The 21,427-nt window shown below is 38.4% G+C and overlaps 1 protein-coding gene across 4 annotated transcripts in view; it reads right to left on the bottom strand.

Annotated features, from left to right (window-relative positions):
* The window catches only part of SNX24 (sorting nexin 24), an 89,018-nt gene that overhangs the window by 40,167 nt on the left and 27,424 nt on the right, over window positions 1-21,427 (bottom strand). For all 4 annotated transcript variants that reach the window (XR_005603844.1, XM_039567161.1, XM_039567163.1 and 1 more), the window contains exon 2: window positions 3,216-3,299. Coding sequence is in view for 3 of the 4 variants with exons in the window: in XM_039567161.1 (XP_039423095.1) it covers window positions 3,216-3,299 (84 nt within the window). In the remaining variant the exon portion in view is untranslated. The remainder of the gene's footprint in view (window positions 1-3,215; window positions 3,300-21,427) is intronic.

Here is a 21,427-nt window from a genome sequence, read left to right on the forward strand (position 1 = left end):
TGAGCTCCATCATGCTGGAGCACTGCAAAGGTGGGCTTCAAGAAGGAGTACTCAGGTGTCCTGTGGGTGGCATCCAGCCTCCAAGCTCATTGAACCACTTCGAGAACCATGCAATTCTCCTCCAGACCCTGCAATCCTGGATCCATCAGGAGATGGAGATGTTTGGTAATAGTGTTGGAAGAGTCATGGTGGAAGACACTATCACAACTGTTCCAATCAAACACAGGATGGATGCAGAGCTGCTGGGCTGGATGCTGGGGGTGTCCCTCCAAAACTGCACAGTGACATTCATGCAGCAGCATGCACGTGTCGCTGTGCAACACAGCAGCAGAAATGCCACCTTCCACTGCTGCTGCTGGGGATCCTGGCAGCCACCCCTCTGCTCCCGTTGCTATTCCTACAGAGCAAGAAGGGCCCCAGGTTGAATCAGGTAAGGCTCTGCACAGGGCTGCCACTTCCAGATGGCACAGTAAATGCTCCTCTGAAGGGTCACAGCAACTCCTGAAGAGAAGGGAAAGAGACCCCCAAGGCTCCTCCAGCAAACAAGAGCCCAGCACCACGTCAGTGATGTTTGGAAGGTGCCTTGGAACACGGCTAAGGGAGGACTGGGCCATCAGCTATGGCATCTGCCAGCCCTCAAAAGATCCCAGCCCCAACTATCCAAATAAAATAAATGCACAAAAATTACAGGAAAAGTCTCAGTGTTACTAACAGTGAAGATTCTATCCTCACCGTTTTTTGCTGGGTAAGATGGAATGTTAATGCTGATGGGTCCTTCTGCTTGTGCCAGGTAGTGTTCCATTGTTTCCCTAAAGGCAAGCACTGCCCAGCTCCACACCTGCATCTCTGCAGCTGGTTCTGGGACAGGTGTTTCCAAGTGGCAGTCTCCAAAGCCAGCCCCTGACCCGCGGCTCATCACCTGGCTTCCGCTTCTCTGTACCTTCCGCCCCATATCCCTGGGCTCTGCTCTCCTACTAGCCTGCACTGCCTGGTGCAGCCTTGCTACGGTAGCATCCAGATCTCTCCTCTTGCCTTGAGTCACAATTTGGTGCTTCTCTCTACATCACCCCAGAGTCACACCCTGCCACAGCAGGAGCCCCAAGGAGGGGAAGTACAAAGTCCTGGTACTGCGAAGGGACAGCCACAGATGAGGCAGCTGCCCAGATGATGAGCAGCCTGGGAAAGGCTTCTGCGCACAACCACAGACTTTCTTCTCCCTCTTCCAGATCCAGCCTTGGTGTTGGCATTTCTTCTCTGCTTGCAAAGGACCCATCTGCAGGTGCTCAGCAGATAGATGCCAAGTGGCTGAGGAAACTGAGTTTGCTTAGTTTGGAGAACAGGATGATGAGGGGTGACCTCAGTGCTCCTGGAGGAGCAGAAGTGGAGCAGGACATGCTGAGCATTTCTCCCTGGGATCCACTGACAGGACATGTGGAAATGGCTCAAAGCTGTGCCAGGCGAGGTTCAGAGTAAATATCAGGAAACATTTCTTTACCAAGAGGGTGATCAAACACTAAAACAAGCTTCCGTAAGAGATGGTTGATGTCCCAAACCTGTTGGGGACATTTGAACAATGCCCTTAATATAATGCTGTAACTTCTCATCATCCCTGCATTGCGTAGGCAGTTGGATGGTATAATTGTTTTATGTCTTTTCCAATTGAAAATGCTCTAAATATTTCTAATTCTAATTCTATACTACACTGCATTATACAATACTATACTAGTCTAACAATAGCAGACTGCCTACTTGGATAGGGTGCATTTTAAAGATATAAATCCTGATTTTTCCCTCTTAATGTTTCCTAGCCTATTTCATTGTATAAACTCTATTCATCTGCTTTACTTTCAATTACAAAATTATTCTCATCTGTAAAATAAAGCACTCATATATCACAAGGCTTAGTGGTGGGTGAGTGAGTTATTTTACTGTTTCTGACACTGTTGCTTATTTAATTTCATATTCAATGTGACAATATCTCAGACATATCCGTATTAAAACAATAAACAAGGAAATGAGTATTAATAAGTGGTAGATGATATCACTACTGAGGTAAGAAGCAAATAGGCAAGAAGCACTAGCACATCTTAATTATGGTGCAGTAAAGCAAAATGTTCTTGTATTCGGACTTTTGATGGCCAACAACACAGATGGATCAATAGCTGCCTTTTGCTCAGACAAGTTTGCTTAAACCTGTACACCTGAGAAGCCTGGCAAAATCACCCTCTGTAGCACCAGGTAAATGCTTCTTTCCTGAGCTAATTCAGGACCACCAGCAAACACACTGGTGGGAATAAACTCCTCTGATATGGCACTGGCAAGAGCTGTAAATACCCATGTTGATCTCTGTTGTTTGCAGAGCAAGCTTTTCCATAATGAAAGCAAGCAGCATCAGTCAAAATAGTTGATTGTGCCCATACTCCACTGCCACTCAGACCTACAAACCAAAAGAAGTTTAGTTGACCCAGATCCTAAGACTCAAGCTCTTCATTACAGCCCCACTGCTGGTGATGGGCTGCAATGTTCCTCCAGAATTCTCCTTCACAATACTTGGCCTCCATAAAGAAGAAAAAAATGTAAAGCTTGCCTTTCAGCTGCACAACTGCACAGCAGCATCCACTTCAGCTTGGAGAGAAGAAACCACGCTTTTTCCTTAACATTGGTCAGACCAATTTAAAGAAGTATTAGTGGATAACCAGCCTTGAAAGTACTGAGTTCCCTTCTATATGTTACTAAGATGATTCGGTAGAGAAACTTAGCAGATATTTTATATTACATTAATTGAGATGATTTACTCAGTCATTTTCGTATCTGGTTTCCTCAGATACAAAAGTTGTTTCTTCAGCTTTACATGGCAGGTTAGCAATACAATCTATAGAACTAACAAATTATTTGCCCAACTGGAATAAAAAACCCCACTGTATTTATTTACGGTTGGAATGTGACTTATTTCGTGACTTTACAAGAAGTCACAACAGACAGCATTTTAGCCATACAGCATGTAAACAATAATCAAAAGAAAAGGAGACTTAGTAACACATGAGAAATCAAATCTACAAAACAGAGAAGAAACTGAGTTAGTTAGGAATTAATTTCTAGAGGTATGAATCAAAAGATGTATTTAAGATAAACCATGTATAGTAACAATTACAAGAGAGAGGAAAACATCACAGAGGGAAAACAAAGCTACAGCTTGTAAAGAAAAAGATCAGTACCTTTTTATGAAGTGCATGGAATTCACTATACCTCTTCTCCACAAAATGTTTCCTTCCACTCATCAGGACTTCTATTTTAAAGACCTGAAAATTATAAATAATAAAAAAAAAGGTAATGTTACTTGCACAAACAGTTCAGTGACATGGATGTGACTGCACATTTTACCACAGTCATTCTAGTAAGTAGTGCCAAAAAAACCCAAGGTCCCTCATGAGTTGCAGAAGTACAGCAGTGGTTAGTGGTAAACATGGCTGAATCTTCTGTTAACAAGTTTGTTCAACAAACATATAAAAAGACAGCTTAAGCCTGGGCTATATGCTTTACATTAAAATTAAGCATTAAAATACCTATAGTAAATATCTATATTTACATTTTTTTCTGATATTAAAACATCAGAAAGATGTAACATACTTTGAAGTAATTAAAAAAATAAAAAAGAATGGTAGGAAGAGAAAAAAAAAACAGGGAGAAAAGAAATAGAGTTTCATTCTTTTTCCCTTCTTACAATATAGTGTACTAATACATTCACACATGTTCAGTAAGAGCTGGATAATATATGCATTATGGTATGCATGGAAATGGAGAAATAAATGCAAGCACCATATTGTATGTTAATTTCCTCCTAACCTACAAATTCATCTCTAGTCTCAATGGAACTTGTGCTACGTACACTCTAGGAAAAAACAGAACAAAACACAAACATGGCAAATGCTTGTTTTCCTTGTGTGATACATGTGACAGCTTTTGTTGCTGCCTATGGAAGGTTGAAAGGCCAGGAGAAGCAGCTCTCTGGATCCACTAATTAGTAGCCACTGACATGACATTTTCTTGATTCTCAGGTCAGCAGGTCAGTTTTGAGGGCAAGTGATGAGAAATATTTTGAGGTACTCAAGAAAATATGGTCTGTTAAATGAAGACAAAATCAGCAGAGAAGTAATACAGAAAAGGTGCCTGTTCTATCTAGGAGTTCTTTGTTTTCTGTTTTGCTCAGAAAATGCTGGAAATAATTATCTTCAGGACAATGAGAAACAATGTTCAGCACAGATGATCACATCAAGACCCAAAACTTAGCCAAATAAAATGTTCTTTGAAATAAATTTGCAAACAGTGTTTGTGCCTGAATGCAGAAAAAAGGCTTTTCTGTCACAACATGCCCAGCTAGCATTGATCAGAGCAAACACTGAGATACTGTACTGGATAAACACTTCTATTGTCCACTAGAACCTGCCTTTCAGACAGGTCAAAATGCTACGGTTTTCACTGACTAGTCAAACAACATTAAAAACAGACAGCGTTTTATTTAACCCAGACTGAAATGCTTTTACCTTTGTTTGAATGCAGTATGGATAGGACCATAGTCATTTCACACCAATATTTACATTACCAAAATTCGTTTGGATGGCTGTAATAACTTGTGCTACATTCTATGTCTTCACATAGGACTATGTCTGTGTCCTAAATGTATGAGCAGACAACCTTATTTGGGTGCACTGATTTTTTTTCCCCCTCCTATCTATTTGGACTACTTTAGAAGAACAGCAAGTGGCTACATACACATGAAAAAACTCCAAGGCACCCTGAGGAATATTTTATAAGTTCAGAGTTGTAAAGAGAATCACATGCAAAGGAGAATCAGTGTAGAGATTTTTCTTCAGTTAAAATTTAACATACTAATTAATTGAGAGGAAAATATTATTTACATTTCATATTCTACACACTATATGAAAGAAATAGTTCTGCAAGGAACAATTTGTTTTGGATTGCACAGGAACAAAGGAGTTTCAAGGATAACTTGTTAGAAAGAATGTATAAAAAACCATGAAAGTAGCTAAGTGAAAAGTGACCATGGGTGTCCAGCTAAGGTGTTGCACCAGTTTTGAATTTACTTGATATTATTGCTACACCTCAGTCAGCTAAGAGCCACTCACTACTTTAAGGTTAGCACTTCTGTTGGCTACAGGGTTTGCCAAGCAATTTGGAGAAGTCTAAGAGGCTCCTGCCTCAGCTATAAGCACTCCCTTGCGAGGTAACTTTCCTGTAAATCACAGGTTGGCGCCTGCAGTCCCATTTCGATTTTATTCATATGTCCATCTTCAGAGAAATAACTGTCCCTCTGAAATCTAAAAACCCATCTTCTCATAAAGGAGAATAGTTGGAATATGTGAAAGGAAATATACATCCCTATGTGGACCTTCTTTTCAAAGCATGTATCTGTTTTGTTCTGTGTTTCATCACTTGTTAAGGAACCACATAAATGGCTTCAGAACACCAAAAATATGCTGCATTTATTCTTCCTCCTGTTTTAATTACAGTTTCATCGTTTTTGCTAACGTCATGACATTGAACAATATATTTGACAGTTACTTTCGCACAAGATGCAAGAAGAAAGAAGCACAGCTTTGCATGCAAAGTAATGTTATTTCAAGATAGAGATACTGCCACCCTTACACCCCCAACTCCTTGCACCAGTATAGAGGCTTTAACTTTGCCCCTCACTACCCAGAGGCCTCAGATCCAGCTTTATGAGACACCTAAAATTTACAAAACCAAGAACAACTCTGCTATGCTTGAAGTTGAATATTACTGTTTGAAAACAAAACAGTGCAAATGATGTTTCTAATCTGTGGCACCTATACTTCGGACATATAAAGCAATTATAAATAAGAGGTAAATAAGTGGTAAATAAGAGGACAACCCAGAAATGTTTTTGCTTCATTTAAATCTAAATACTAAACTGATTTACAAAGTAACTTGTAAAGCAGAAATGCAAGTAACTGAAATAAAACAATTGTGTTTATGGACTTTGTATTATTTAATGACTTTATTTAGACTGCATAAATTCCAGGTTTGCCTCCTCACTATTTACCATATCAGAATTCACAAGAGCAAATTAAAAGCATGTAAGTTAGTTTTTGTGCCACTGTTTAATAAAACAATGTGTGAAAGACAAAAAGATATATTAAGTTGGGAGAGAGAGATAGGATCTCTTCATGGATACAAAATAGCTACAGGCAAATCTTGTACAAATTTAACTGAGCAATTGCAGGCTCTGGCAGAAAAACAATGTAAGGAAACTGGTGAACATAGATGTAAGTGCCAAAATAAAGACGGAAGAACTATGGGGGGAAAATGCAACAGTGCTAGGAAATTACTTTTCTTGTAAAAATGTTAATGTTTTTTGAACAGATAACTCTGAAAAGATATATGACTTTTCATAAGTGACAGATAGTTAAATGAAAAATGCAAGAATAAGACAAACAAAATACTTTTCCCATAGTCATTGAAATGCCAGAAATTACACTGCACTGAACCATTTGCAGTTCACCCTGACTAGGACACAAGGGACCATAGATTAGAAGACACCTATTAGAAAACTCTAAGAGTACTTTGAAACTAGAAACATCTCAGTGTTCTTGGTTGCTGCCACAATAGTTACCAGTGATGTCTGCACATAGCTAGAAGATCATTACCCATTAAAAGCATTCTTCCAACAGACTTTAACCCACATAAATGATGTATGGGGCAAAAACCTCTGAATTGGATATCAGTATGAATAATGCCGATCTTTTAAACTAGCAGAATTGCACAGCTGCCACTGCAATTCATAACCATCAAACTTGTGATGAAAACTTCAAAAGAAGAATTCCTAAGGTCTTCGTTAATAAAGTAGTAAAAACTTTCAGGTCCAAGTATAAAACAGATTTACGCATAATTTTTTTTCCTCTTCACTTTGTTCCAACTATATGGATTATATTCAGATGCTGGAAGCCATTTTCTTCTTTTCTTATTGTTAGCAACTATGCCTAATTTTGCCATTTTTCTGAATTTATCTGTTTCTGATCATTACCAAACCTCTAACTGAATGGTCCTTTTTCAATATTTTCAAGAAGAACACATTTCTCTTCTTGCTGCAGAAACTGGACAGTACCACATAGCAATTAAACTGGATTACATATGGGCAAAAAATTGGCACTGTATCACCGCAAATTTCGAGGACAGAAAGCACAAATGGAAAGAAACAGGAACTAATAAGATGTACAAGAATCGCCCATGGTGCCCACAAGTGCATATCATGAATTGAGGGTACCACTGACACTGCCGCCCTTCAGCTCTTACCTATGTCACATGTGTACATCAGATACAAAAAGACATCTTTTATCTGATAATTTGATGCAAAAATATGCAGCTCCAGTAACTTAGTCTTGAAAAATCATACAGTGATGAATTTAACAAAAAAATGAAGACAAGAATGACAAACATGACCCTGAGTAGGGATGAAAACTAAGAAGTATAGTAACATCTCAGCTTGTTTTTCTATTGCATAAGAAATATATAGATGACTGTCACAACACTCATGGAAATTATGTTAGCTACACAGTTTATAATTACTGTAAGTTAATACTATCATATTGTGCATATTTATACACGGAAAAGTGAATTGCAAGACTTTTGAAAAATTACAGTGCAAAAAGAGATTTGGGGCAGCCTCATTTAGAATACGGAGATACAAAAAACAAGAGCAGAAAAAGATAAATTTACAAAACCCAGATACATTTGTCTAACATTCACCAGGCAAGAAAACCCCACAAAATTCTAGTGTCATGTTTTTATCTCTCAAGACCAAGCCTAGTGACCCTAATACTATTTAATATATTACTTACAGATATAAATACATCCCTTCAGATGCTTCAATATACTTGACAGACTTTTGTCTGAGGAACAGCTAATGCATTCAAAGTGTCAGGAAAATTCAACCTTAAACCTTTGCCATGGCCATATGGAAGGAATTCCAGAGCAAATGAAATGACAGCTACGGTCCATGAAACACTAATAAGATTTCCACGTGTTTAGTGTTTCATTATTGCTCAGACAAAGGCACATTTTCTGTCTCAGTTGTGCTACAACTACAACTAGAAGAAGACCACAGAAAACAGTAGAGATGAAAAGATAACTTTAAGCCTCTTTCCATCCTACTGTTTCAGGGCAAAACAGTATTCTACACAATCAGTAAGAGCACCTGGGTGGTGGTGGTAACCAGAGCTGCATATAGCTGCAACAGCACTTCAGCATCTTAGGAGTGTCAGTGCCTCATGGCAATGCTCCATACTTCTGAATGCCCGCCACAGGAGAGGCGGAGACGAGGACAGTATTCAGAGCCAACTCAAACTTCAGAGCAGCCTTGATAAAACTGAATCTCATGATCCCTCAAATGAAAACACATTAACTTATTCTGACTTCATCTTTTGGAAAGCAGGGCAGCAAAACTCAGTTGTGCAGTGGGCACAGAGCAGCTCAAGGGCATAAAGGCGGACATGGGTCACAGAGGCACGAGGCTAGGGAAATCTCCAACCATATTCCCCCCAGTTCTAGTTCTACTTTGTCTAGGACCCAGTGTTTACTTTGGTTATCGCCAGCATTTCAAGTTACTGAGACTTGAGACCTTCTGTTCCTTGGGTGAGTTGCTTATAGTCACATCTTTTGACTCCTCTCTCCAGAAATTGCTTTTCTACACAAGCAGCCCTTACATGAGCTCCGGCAGTCTGCCCATAAGGAAAGGGCCCGCTTTCTGCTGCAGAACTGGGAATGAGTTGCGGCACAGTTAAGAAGGAAGCAGTATAGCCCTGAAGAGACCAGTTTGCTCTATTTGGTTTTGCTTGGGGCCCCAAAGAAGAGATGAGAGTGTCTACAAGAGGCAGTAACAGAAAAGAAGCGAACGCTTGAGGAATCAAGTGTTGGGAGGGAGTATGAACAGGGACAGAGCTAAGAGTCATCCATCCTTCTGGTATCATCCTCACACATACAGAACTTTTTCCTGATGGCTATGGGAGCAGGCAGGAAGCCAGAGCTGCACTGGGGCAACTCAGCTGGTGCAGACATTTGGGCACCGGTCCTGGCAGCTTCTTCCACCTCCCTGCTCGCCTGGGACAGGTGCTCCTTGTGCCTGCGCCTCACCCTCCAGTGGTACAGCTCTGCCCAACACACATTTCACTTCTACTGAGGGGCCCCAAAGAGATTCAGATCTACTGCATTATCAGTTACAAGATTTGCTTATCTCACCTAAAGTCAGCTCAAAAGCTGGGTTAAAACCTCAAAGAGTCCCTTCTTTCACCCCAAGCACAGTCACGTCTGTTATATGAAATCAGACTGTTTCAATTAGTCCCAAGTACAATGTACAGTATTAAGTTACAGCACAAGGAAAAATGTACACAGTTTTATTGACTATGGAAATGAAAGCTTGATATTATGCAATTATGACACTGCTTTGTCCAGAATTTGTGAGGGAGAAAAACCATGACAGAGAAGTGAAATGTTCACACAGGATTTCCAGAGAGTATTCCAAACGACACCAGCACACGTAAAGCAGTTACCTGACCCATTCTGGCCTGGTAAAGCAGCCTTACTGTTTTAAACACATAAAAGTAGATTTTCTACTGTGACATAAGAGCACAAGTCTGTTGTTTCACTGACTCCTGTTAAATCTCATGCTACTGCAATCTATCTTGGGCTTCCATTGCTAAAAAGAAAACTAAATAAAAAGATGTGTATGTAAAAACAATCACTTGTCCTTATAAATGTGACTCCTAATTCAAATGCCTCCTTACTAATTTATATAACCTTCAGCCACTTGTTTACTGAAAAAGTTTTCTCTTCCCTAACAGTTACCAGTTTTACTGGTACCACTATCTGAGTCAGACTAGTCTGAGTACCTTCCAGAGTGCAGTTCATAGTTTCCACCAACAATACAAAATAGTTAAGGATTATTTCCTTGCACTTCTCCTACACTCTTTTGCAGTATGAGGCTCCCCCAGTCATAAAATGGCAATGTTAGTAGGAATAATGTACAAAAGACGTTTACAGGATTCAGGGATATTCTTCCTGGAGATGGCCTTTTAGAAGTGTATGTCATATTTCTTACGGTTTAGAGGAAAAGATAGTAAAACAACTTATACTGCAACCCAGTCAGGCAGTTTTGTAATTCTTATAACATGGGAAGCTCAAGGGAGGCTTCTACGGAGCTGTCACTGTTGAATGAAAGAGTAGCTGACATGTAAGAGTAAGTAGTTTTCTGATTTTTTCAACTCTCTTTAAACCAATCTTTTCCAAACACATGGTTCATAAAATCCCATAGGAACCTCTCTGTCATTTCCTGAAAAATAACTTACTTGGCTTTCCAAACTAAAAAACCTCTCCCTTGCCAATGATACACTGGCTATGGAAATCTCATTTGTAACCAAACCAAGATGCTAAAAAACCTGACTTGTTTTTGGTATTTTTCTTTACTGGCCCTGCCGAGGACAACTGTTACATAGATGACACCCCTTTAAAATCTCATTGTCACTGTGGTTACCTATTTGGCTAACTTCCTTACTGTCAAACTTAAGGGAAAATGTGTTGATCTTTTACTGAAAATGGAAAAAGTTTATAACCCATGCTAAAGCCTATAGTTAAACAGATGAAAAATAAAATCAGCCTAATCTGCTCTATTTGCTCATCTGGATCATCTCAATGCCTCTTATCATAAAGGTTCTACTAATAGAAAAACTATGAGCCTTTTTATGGAAAAGATTAGCTTTCCAATAGAAACAGTAAATGGGGATAGAATACTTGAATACTGCAAAAAAATAACTAATGCCAGGAGTATATTTACAAGAAACAGATTAAATCTAAGTTGGATAAAATATAAGGAATCTTCTATTTCATCACGAAGTCCTTTGCTGTTTTCTCTGGAGAGTCTGTAAAGAGTCCTCACACTTCCCAAGGCAGGATGCAATTCCTAACCACAATGACAGTGCCCTCATATTGCAGACAACTAGCAGCAAGAAGCTCCTTTTTGTGAGGTTAGACACAACATTAGGTTTTTCCTAGAAGCTTTGAATCTGTGTTACTCCGTTTGCACTTGAATTTGCTGCCCAGAGAACATCTGGGTGACCTAACGCCTCCAAAGCATGGATATTTTTTTTACAAACAAAAATGAAAATGGTGTCAAAGAACACATAAAAAGATATACAAGTAGCAGGGCAATAAGCATTTCAAAGGAACTAACTTTCTACTGTCTCATTTTCCATGGTATATCTACCATAGTACATGAACTTAGTCTTTTCATCTGCTGGTGACTAAGAAAACACATATGAATATGAAATACAACAGGATTTAGTCAAGATACCATATACACAAGCTATTAAAATCAGCTCCACATGGTGATTAAACAAACAAAAAAAAAAGTATATCCACTTTGCATCATTTCTTATTAGGGTCTCTACAGTAATCCATCTGAGAGGTCTCTGCTCCTCTTTACCATATAAATAGTTCATCCAAATAAATTTTTAAGAGCAGTAGTCAAAGGAGGTTGTTTTACTAAGTGTTTGCACAACTTAACAAAGATCCTTCATATATTACATTTAAATACTGTGATGACCCTATCTTCAGCCCCAAAATGGAGGATTCAAATGTTATTCTGTTAATAAGAAAATGAGCAGTCAGGATCCATGTAACACCTTCAGGCACTTCCTTTCAACGAGTTAAATCATCCAAACTTTCACTAAATTGGCATTGGTCTGTCTTCCAAAATGGAAACCTCATTACCTTTGTGATTGCCTGCCATCTGTGTTACTCTTACACTCAACTGACAACACTATTTCAAACATCAGCACTGGTTCCTGGAAAGACGAGTGACTGCATCAATTTATCAAAGAATGCCATCCTGGTCACCAAAGGTTTCCTCTGCCAGGTCAATGTCTTTGGAATGGTAATTCAAAGGTGGACAAAGAAATAAGCTCAAATAGATGCAAGCAGTTTTCTTACTGGACTAAGCCCGCTGTGACTGAGACAAGACCTGAAGCAGGTTACCAGGATGTGGTTATCAATATATCCAGCTGCAAAAAATCAAATGCTTCTTAATGTGCAAGGAAGGTGGAGAGAATGGAAGTGACAAACTCTGCACAACTACTGAAGAAAATGCAAAACAGCTACCACAAACAGTGCTCAAAAATAATAAAACACTGTGCCCAATTGAGATTCAACTTTTTGAGCTTTTGAATTTACATGCTGTGACTAACAGAATATTTATATAGTTGGCTTGTTGGCCACAGTGAATGCAAACATTCCTTAGCCAGATTTACACTGGCTCAGGGACTGGTGAGAGCATTAACAGTAGCAGCAGCATGGGCAGCACAGGCAGCAGAACTCATCATAAAGTTTGGACAAAGCTCAGTGACAAGAGGGCCAGCCTGGCTCAGTCCCACTTATGTCCATGGGAACTGCCGTCAGCAAGGTGCAGGCATCCCAAAAAAGGAGCAGATTGAGTGTGAAGTTCGGAGCAGAGTTTGGATTTGACTTGAACATAAAGGAGTAACACAGGGAAGAGAAACAAGTATTTCCTAACTTGCTTTCCTTACAACAGAAAACGCAGCAAGTAGGTAAATCATAGACACTTCAGGCAGAGAACTATATTGGCATTAGTGGAAGAGCTGAGGAAGCACAGAATTTGACTCAAACAGCCACATCTGAGAAAAGACAACATCTAAACCATTTATGGAAACTACTTTCAGTACAATCATGTCAACAGATTCTATAGCTTCAAAGTAAGTAGAAATACTAATACAAACCAATATCCAGTATCATATACATAATAAAAGTATCCTATTAGTAATTTTGCGATACAAGATTGAATAACCTATCCGAGAACATTGGTTGTATAGTCATACACTTATCATTTCAAAGACATGAAAATTGATTCAGTAAATATTATGTTATTTTGCAACTGGTCTCTCAATCACTTGGAAGATGACAAGGCAAATATCAACTAATTACACACCTGCACAGGTATTCAGACAGATAAGGTTTTAGGTATCCATCACAATTTGAGAGATTTTAAATAAGTTATAAATTGAGTCTGATGCAGTAAATGTGGAAACAAAAGCATGCATACTGCAAAAAAAGCAACAGAATGTGGATGATTGAAAACTGTGCTAAATGTTTTAACTGCTGTCTGTTGCTTGAACTGATAATACAGTGTGGCAGCCTCCTCAAATGTTAACTCAAAGCATCAAACAGTACTATTCACAGGTCTAAAAATCCATGACTGCCTTTCCCTCAGTAAAGAAAAAAATAAAAGACACAGCCAAGCACAGACTAGCAAAGAACTAACTTGAACACTTCAATAACAAAAGCTAGTATCTTCCTAAACACAGCATTATGAGAAAACAGAATCCACACACTCGTTTTAGCTGAAATTTCAGTCACATTTCATGTCCTGGGTTCTTGGATGTGAAGGAAATCTTCATTTATTGTACTAGAAAACTTGATGCTCATCACCAGGAGATACCAACCAAATTCCTTATTTAAATACATACAGAGTTAAAACTCTAAATTCAGTTGGACAAAAATACTATAAAGAAAATACTACAGATACCACTGAGAAGTCTTATAGGTACAGCACGATACTGTGACAGGTATCAGTCCTCTCCTCATTCTGAGGCTTCAAATTTTCTTCTTGCTTTATTATGAACTTAGTGAAAACTTTACTCCCCTAAACAAACCTCTTTGAATCTTGCCATTTTCCTGCTTCTCACCTTTTGTACTGAATAGAAAAACTTTTGTTTATTCACACAAAGTGCTGCCATAAATAACTTTTAAAAATATTTTTTTGAAAGGCTCTATTACTATGAAACTGCAGTGCCTCCCTGCAAAAGGAATGCAAATGCCTAGTTTACTCTAAGATCTTAGTTGCAGCAAAAGTTGATTCTTCTACATATTTACAGAAAGTGTTACTTTTCTATTTACAGGGCAGAAAAAAGGCAATGTACTCTATCCTACATGTGACTGAAAAGCTATCATCTCCAACTCCTCAGCCAGAAACTGCTCATCTTTCTGTACAGCTTCTGTCCCTACTCACCTTTCACCCACACGTTTTTCACGGGTAAGAAATCTAAAGGGGTAATGAAAGGGGACGTTCATCTTGCATCAGCTAATTCCTCACCTTCCTGTTTCATGCTGTAGCGCAGACACACTGCTGTTATTTTTTTCTACCATCTCAATAATATTTGAATGGGACCTGAGATGGAAGTAATTTAATAAAATGTACTATAGAAGTCAATGGCAGAGCCAGGAGCAATTAGAATTAATCTAATATTTTCCATTACAAGACTGTTCTCAGTTACTTATGGTTTTGCCAACATTTAATTCTTGGGCTTAGATTTTCTGTATCAGGTATGTGATTCAGACAGAAAATATTTTTAGAAAGTTACAGCTGAGACAGTCCAAACACATACTTAGAGAAAAATACATTTTACATTATCCATGCCAAAAAATCCAATCAAAAACCCAAAACCCAATCCAAAGCAAAACCCAAACTATTTCGCTCAAATTTCTCCAAGATGTGGACAAGAAGACTAGGAAGACATCTGGGAGGCAAATTTGGCCAAGTCATAAACTTCTGGAAAACTGCCTAACTCCTAACAAAACTTTGCACAGAGTACATTCATAATGTAGTTTTTCTAATAGGATAGTCACTGCTGGTGCTGTTATTTTCACAGCATGTCTGAACTGATTGAAAGCTCATGACATCTCCAAAAAATTAGGATAAATTTCAGGGCTACAGAACACTTTTCTATTCCGGAGCAGCTATAATATTAGGGAGCAGAAAAACAACTGGAGGACATTTTGAAGTTTTGTCTAAGAGATGCTGGACAGGAATCTATGCTATGGTACAGGGAAACAACACCTGAAAAGACCATACTGTGTTACCATTAAAATAAGGTGGCTAAGAAAGAGTAGGAGAAGGGGCTTGTAGTGTGAAATACTCCTACTCTTGTATTCTTAAAGGAAATGCACAGTTCCACTGTGTATGAATCAGAAATTTATGTCACTGCATTTGCTTGCTGTGAAAACCCACTGTTAACACATGGTACCCCTTCTCCCTCCCTCCACAGCTGGTGGGGCAGCTGGATGACAAAAACTCAAGCATCTCTTAGTCAAGAGGTCTGCATCAGGAACCTCAAAGTTCCACATTCACCGGTCATATGTCTGGGGCAGTACCTATATAAATGATATATTCCCTTCCCTTAATTCCTAGTTACCTGCTCAGGGGTGAAAGAAAAAAAAAGGGGGAACTGTTAAGAAACAATAGTTGTGAATTTAAATGTTCACAGTGCCATTTAAGCTTTTCACACAATGCAATCCAGTTGCTCTACATACCTACTTGTAGCAGTCAGTCACACACTCCTTTTCTCCACTGAATGTCCACTTAGCTCAGCATACCTGACTGACAGTGTGGTGGGAACAAATGAGCAAATGACAAAGGTCCTCAGGGGATCCTTCCATGTAAGAACTAAAAAAAAAACATTTAAAAAGGCAAGAAAACCACACTTACAGAAAAGTATGGCAAATAGTAATTTCATGGTTACTTAGAAAACCTTAGATCTAAAATCCAAGTGCTTCTGCAATGCTGAACAACTTATATCATGTTCTTTCCTAGGAAAACCTACTTAGAGCATCCAGATTGGGCACAGTTCAGAGGCCTGAAGTCCAAGCCCTAATCCCACATTTTTTTATTATATTATGATATTCTATTATAATTCTATTCCCATATCTTCCTTTCTTTTTTGATAACATTTTCTATCAAATCTTCTATCCATTCTTTTTAAAGAACCAATGAAAAATTACTTCATGCAGAGATCACTCAATTTTTCTAGAAAAATAAGACGATTACCATACCTAGTGCCAAATGGGGCTTATTTAATAATTTCATTGGAAAGCGTATATTAGATAAACACTGGAGCTGGGGCCCAGAGAAGTAGTGGAGAAAGCCAAAACATGATAGGACATGACCCTGTGGAATCTGATCTACATTGGCCCTGTGTGGAGCAGGGGTGGTGGTGGGGGCGTGCCTGGATCTCCATGGGCCCCTGCCAATCTAAATGATCCTATGATCCTATGAAAGTCCCTTCCAGGGCAGGAGGAAAAGTAAAAAGATGAAAAAAATTGCTTCTTTTTCTACGGTCATTTTTTGGAAGACACTTAGAAGACCCAGTTATATATTCACGACTGTCACAAATTTTACAGTTTTTTGGGTGTTTTTGTTATCAAGAAGCAATTTGCTCCTCAGGTTTGCAAAGTTTCTCCGAAGATCCTGTTGCAATATTTTGAAAAAGGTGAATGGGATGGAAGATGATAGATATTCCCATTAGCTTCATGCTATTTCTCTTCTTAAGAGTCTTTCATCTTTCCCACCAGGCATAGAAAAAAAACCCCTTAGGCCCAAAAGTTACTATCAAAACAGCTATTTATTTGCAATTGACAAATTCCTCCCAAATTACAAAGAATGCTGGTTTGTTCTTACAGAAATTCCAGTGACCCAGGAAGGAATCTCAAGCATGCCCCACCTTTCTGGTTTTTTCCATTTCCTCTGTGACTTCCGAAGTGCTTTCTTATACATTTATTTTTTCCATTCCAAACAAGGAAAATACTAGCTTTTATGGGTTCTACAAACAAAAGTAAAATGTCTCAGATTGCTGGCGATTTAACAGTGTCTTCATTGCTGTTATCACTGCACAGTATAGTACACTGCCTGTAACACTAGCAATAACTAGAGCTTTCCATGTGTCGTAAAAGTTGCTGGATTAGTGAGGAAGTTTATCAGATTACCAATATTTACTATTCATGAACTTACAATTACACACTGATTAATACATGTATATAGCACACTGAAAGTTACTATTTAATCCTATGCTAAGCGATTAGGATTTAAGGTGAAGTTTCTAGCTGGAGAAGCCTTTTCTATGTTCAGAAACCTGCAAACCATCAACCTATGTTCAACAAAACATACTAAAAATTGAAAGTTCAGCAACATTTTGCAGTAAAAATAATTTAATATCCAATAAATAAACAGTATATAATCAAAACTCTCTTTTTCCTAGTTATCTAAATTGATCCACAATGTAATAAAAATCCCAAGATCTATGGTCCACTAATCCACATCAAACCAAATCACACAGACTCATGCAAAATGTGCCCAATTCTGTGTATGCATCCTAAAATGCAGAAGAAAGCATTATGCTGTCAAAGCAAACTATTTTTAAATGTGCAGCATGTAAGAGGAATTGTACTGTTGGTTAAAAATAAGGGTCTCCAAAAATGCTAAAGATGTCAAAATAACCTTTTTTAGGCCCAGTGTCTGTTTAGCAGATAACTGAAGCAAAGACCAATCTCCAAATGCTACAAAAAACCCAAAGATACACAAATGATCTTCATCAAGAAAAACCAGCTCAGTTACTAGATGAAAAAGGAAAGCATGTGAGAGTAAGAACAGTAAAAAACTCCAGGAAAATACAAATCTTGTAAGCACAGGCTTTTACATCCAGCTAAAATTACACAACTGTGAAATGATCTACTTACAATGCCAGATCTATACACATTTAGAAGTTGTTTAGGTTTTGAGGTATTTTTGTAATTTTGAGGTAGCAGAAACCATCTAGTAATTAATGAACACGTTGTGCTTAATACATCAATCAATCAATCCTCTGCCTGCTTGTAACAAGAGGTGCTTAAATATTAACATATCAGAAATAGAAGCCTGAAAACAGTTTTCATACTTTCCCTTGTTCTTAAAATGGGAATTCAAATGCTGTAAATTTTTGGTAGAAAGTCTCACTACTGACTAAACAATAACACAATACCTCCTCTCTCCTACCCCCTTCATACCAGCTGACTCACAGTGCTGTGATACGAGCCTCAAGAAATATTCTTCCACAGATTATGGTCCAGTCTAAAATAAGAAATTAAAACATGTTTCCTCTTTTTCCACCTTGCCTTTAAGGTGTTTTCATCAGTGAAAAGTTAGCACTTTCTACACTTTTGTTAATGTGAAGAAAAAGGTTCTCTGACTAAAAAAACCTCAGGTGACTTGCTTCCAAATCAGATTTCTACTGTCCCCTCTCAAGACACCTATTTACATGAAATCTCTTATAGTTTCTCTGCCTGTATAAAATGCAGATGCCACTGCACATCAGGCCTGTGTTTGCCTCTCTGCACAGACAGTCCAAAACAGTTTTCCTGATCTGTTTCAACTTGAAATGTTGTCAATATATGGATTGTCTTGCTTTCTAATTCAGTGAAAAATCTAGTTTTCCATTAGTCTCTGCCTTTCTAATTTTCGATACAGCTTTACTAAATGTAATTATTAAAGGCAGATTCAAGAAAGCAATTACTGAGCTACTGGTTTGTATCTCTGAAGTCTTAATAAGGAACAAGAAGTTGAAGTGACAGAAACACTGCAAAATCTGTAAATTAAAACAAAAAAAAAGTCAAACCAAAACAAACCAGGCGATGTGCTTACTTTATTATGTACAATACAACAGAGAGAGAAAAAGAACAGTATGGAAAATCGCTACATGTTTGGGGCAACCACACAATAATCTGTTACCACAAACGAGTTTTAGTCTTTTTATCACTGGGCCGCGTATTAGAACTGCAAGTGTATTTCAAAACTACTGCAGAAATAGCTCTAGAAAGAATTTTATAAATATCAGATCCAGAATGGGATTGCTAACAATGGAAAGTGGCATTTGACCCTCTTTTGGGGGGCATTTTCAATGTGTTCTAGAGGTTACAGTATTTGGAAGCTGGACTATGAGATATCTAATCTCACTTGCCAGTATAAGGAACTAAGTACTCAAAGTAAAATAAAGCTCATTTGGAAAAAAAAAAAAGGAAAAAGTAGACAATTACATTAGATTGGTCTAAATGTATAAAGTATCCTAAAGCACAGTTAGGCACTAAGTTGAAGCACAGCCCTCTTGCTAGCTTCTAGAGAATTTGAATAATTCTCAAGATTTGAGTTCAGACATACAAGACTGCATATAGAGTATCTTCCTGCTGTGTAATGACCTGCTCCACCCCACAAGTCAATCACCTCCCTTTCTCTCCGACAAAAAAGTGGATAATACAATGAATTCAGTTACCAAAGTCCTGCTTAACAGCCACACCTTGACACCACTCTTTTTGTTACAATTATTGTATGCACACTAATATTGTTTGGTTATTTTTTGTATCAGAAGAAGTGACATTTTTTTATTTGCAAGACCACAATACTGGTTCTGAGTATGACTTCATGAGGTAAATTAGAAATAAACTCAAAATAATTTTCTTATTTAAAATTAACATCAGCCTACAAAGAGCTGTCCAGCAGCCTCCCTTTCACAACTATTGTTGATAATACAAAGTAAATTAATTTAAATATGCTAACAATTGATGACTTAGCATCATGTACTTTACATTCCATTGTGCTCATTACAAAGTTATAACGTCAGGTGAGCACCTGGTCATTCTCTGTATACAACACAAAGGACCTAATAATTGACAATATAAAGAAATGTAGAGGTGTGATCTGATGTCCAAGAAAACAGGGAATGCATGTAATTTAGAGTGGTTATGCTTGACTATTCTTAACCAAGTTTCATGCCAGTCTCAAGAAACCTGTTCTAAGTGTTCCAGATGAGGACAACTATTGTCTGAAAGCCCTGCAGAAACCCCTTAGAGACAGAGGTGATGAAAACCTAAGAGCCCAAACTGAGAACTCCAGAAGTCAATGGGAATCATGACACCTGCTCTGAATCCAAGCCTCTTAGCTGAGACATCTTGGTATATATGAACAGTATGGCCAGTGACTGGTGAAGACCCAGTTGCCAATACATAAGCACTGACCTCATGGCACATGCCCAAAACCTGACCAAGCAGAAGCATGGGCTTTTCTTCACACAAATTATCCTTCAGTAGTGGATAAGAATGAAATGATTAAAGCATGAAACATTATTACGGCAGCAAAGATATCAAAGAATCACGTAAGGGCTTGGGTTGAAAGGCAGCATAAAGATCATGTAGTTCTACCTCCCCTGTCATGGGCAGAAACACCTTCCACTATGTGGGGCTCAGGGCCCCAGTCAACCTAGCCTTGAACACTTCCAGGGACAGGGCATTCACAGCTTCTCTGGACAACTTCTTCTAGTACCTTACCACACTCACAATAAAGAATTTCTTTATTATGTCTAATTTAAATCTACTCTTTTTCAGTTTAATTCCATTGTCCCTTGTTTTATCACTACACACTCTTGTTAAAAGTCCCTCTTCCGCTTTCTTGTAGACTGCCGTTAGGTACTGAATGTTGCTATACAGTCACTCCAGAAATTTTCTTCTCTCCTGATGTTCATCTCCTGATGAACAATCTCCAATTCTCTCCGCCTTTCCTCATGGAATCAGTGCTCCATCACTCTAATCATCTTTGCGTTATTCCTCTGGATTTACTCCAACACCCTGGTGTCCTTCCTGTGCTGGGGACCCCAGAGCTGGATACAGCACTGCAGGTGGGGTCTCACTGGAGTGGAGCAGAGGTGCAGACCGTGAACTCTGTTACATTCCTGTATGCACATGCACACACCATCACACAGAGATAATGCTCCCACCTTCTCAGCGGTTTTGCCAGTGGCCAGGAGAGCGAGGTAGAGTGCAACCTGGTATCAGTGACATTGCTGTTACAAGTAGGCTAGAGTTCAGATTGCTCTGCTAACACATCAGGTTATTACTTTAACTTACAAAATGCATAGATTTTTTTAGAAATAGGTTTCATTTTGCTAATGTATTTAGTTTCTCTTCAAAACCATGACTTCCATATTTTGTTTCTTACATGGCAGTAAGTATAGTAAAGACATATATATATATATGGCAGGGTATATATATATATATTGCATAGGAAGGATTAAACCAACACTCAAGATGAACAGCCAAGTACCATGCACCTGTTCAAACAGCTTAAATGGTTATCTACCCCCAACCATCTATTACAGAAACTTCCTCTCCTCACAAAAAACTGTGTTCTGAAGCTCTTATTGTAAATTTCTTATGGTAAAATAGGAGCAAGTATGTTCCACAGCATAAGACCCATAATAAAGCAATTATAAATGAAACACTGAATAGTACTAAACTCTCTCTTCTTCATCCTAACTCCTGGCAGTTGATCTTCACTGGAATCGTGAAGTGTATCAAAAAGACTTCAAACTAGAAAAAACCCTGCACATTTCAGCTACAATTCCCCACGATGGAATAGAATTGTTTTCATAGTTAGTCCTCTACTGACATTTTTAAAAGTATTTTTAAGCTTCTTCACAACTGAAAAACAACATAAGCAACCAAAATACCTCATTTTTTTTTATTCTCTAGT

This window comes from Corvus cornix, chromosome Z, assembly GCF_000738735.6.
Source record: "Corvus cornix cornix isolate S_Up_H32 chromosome Z, ASM73873v5, whole genome shotgun sequence".
NCBI classification, from domain to species: domain Eukaryota; kingdom Metazoa; phylum Chordata; class Aves; order Passeriformes; family Corvidae; genus Corvus; species Corvus cornix.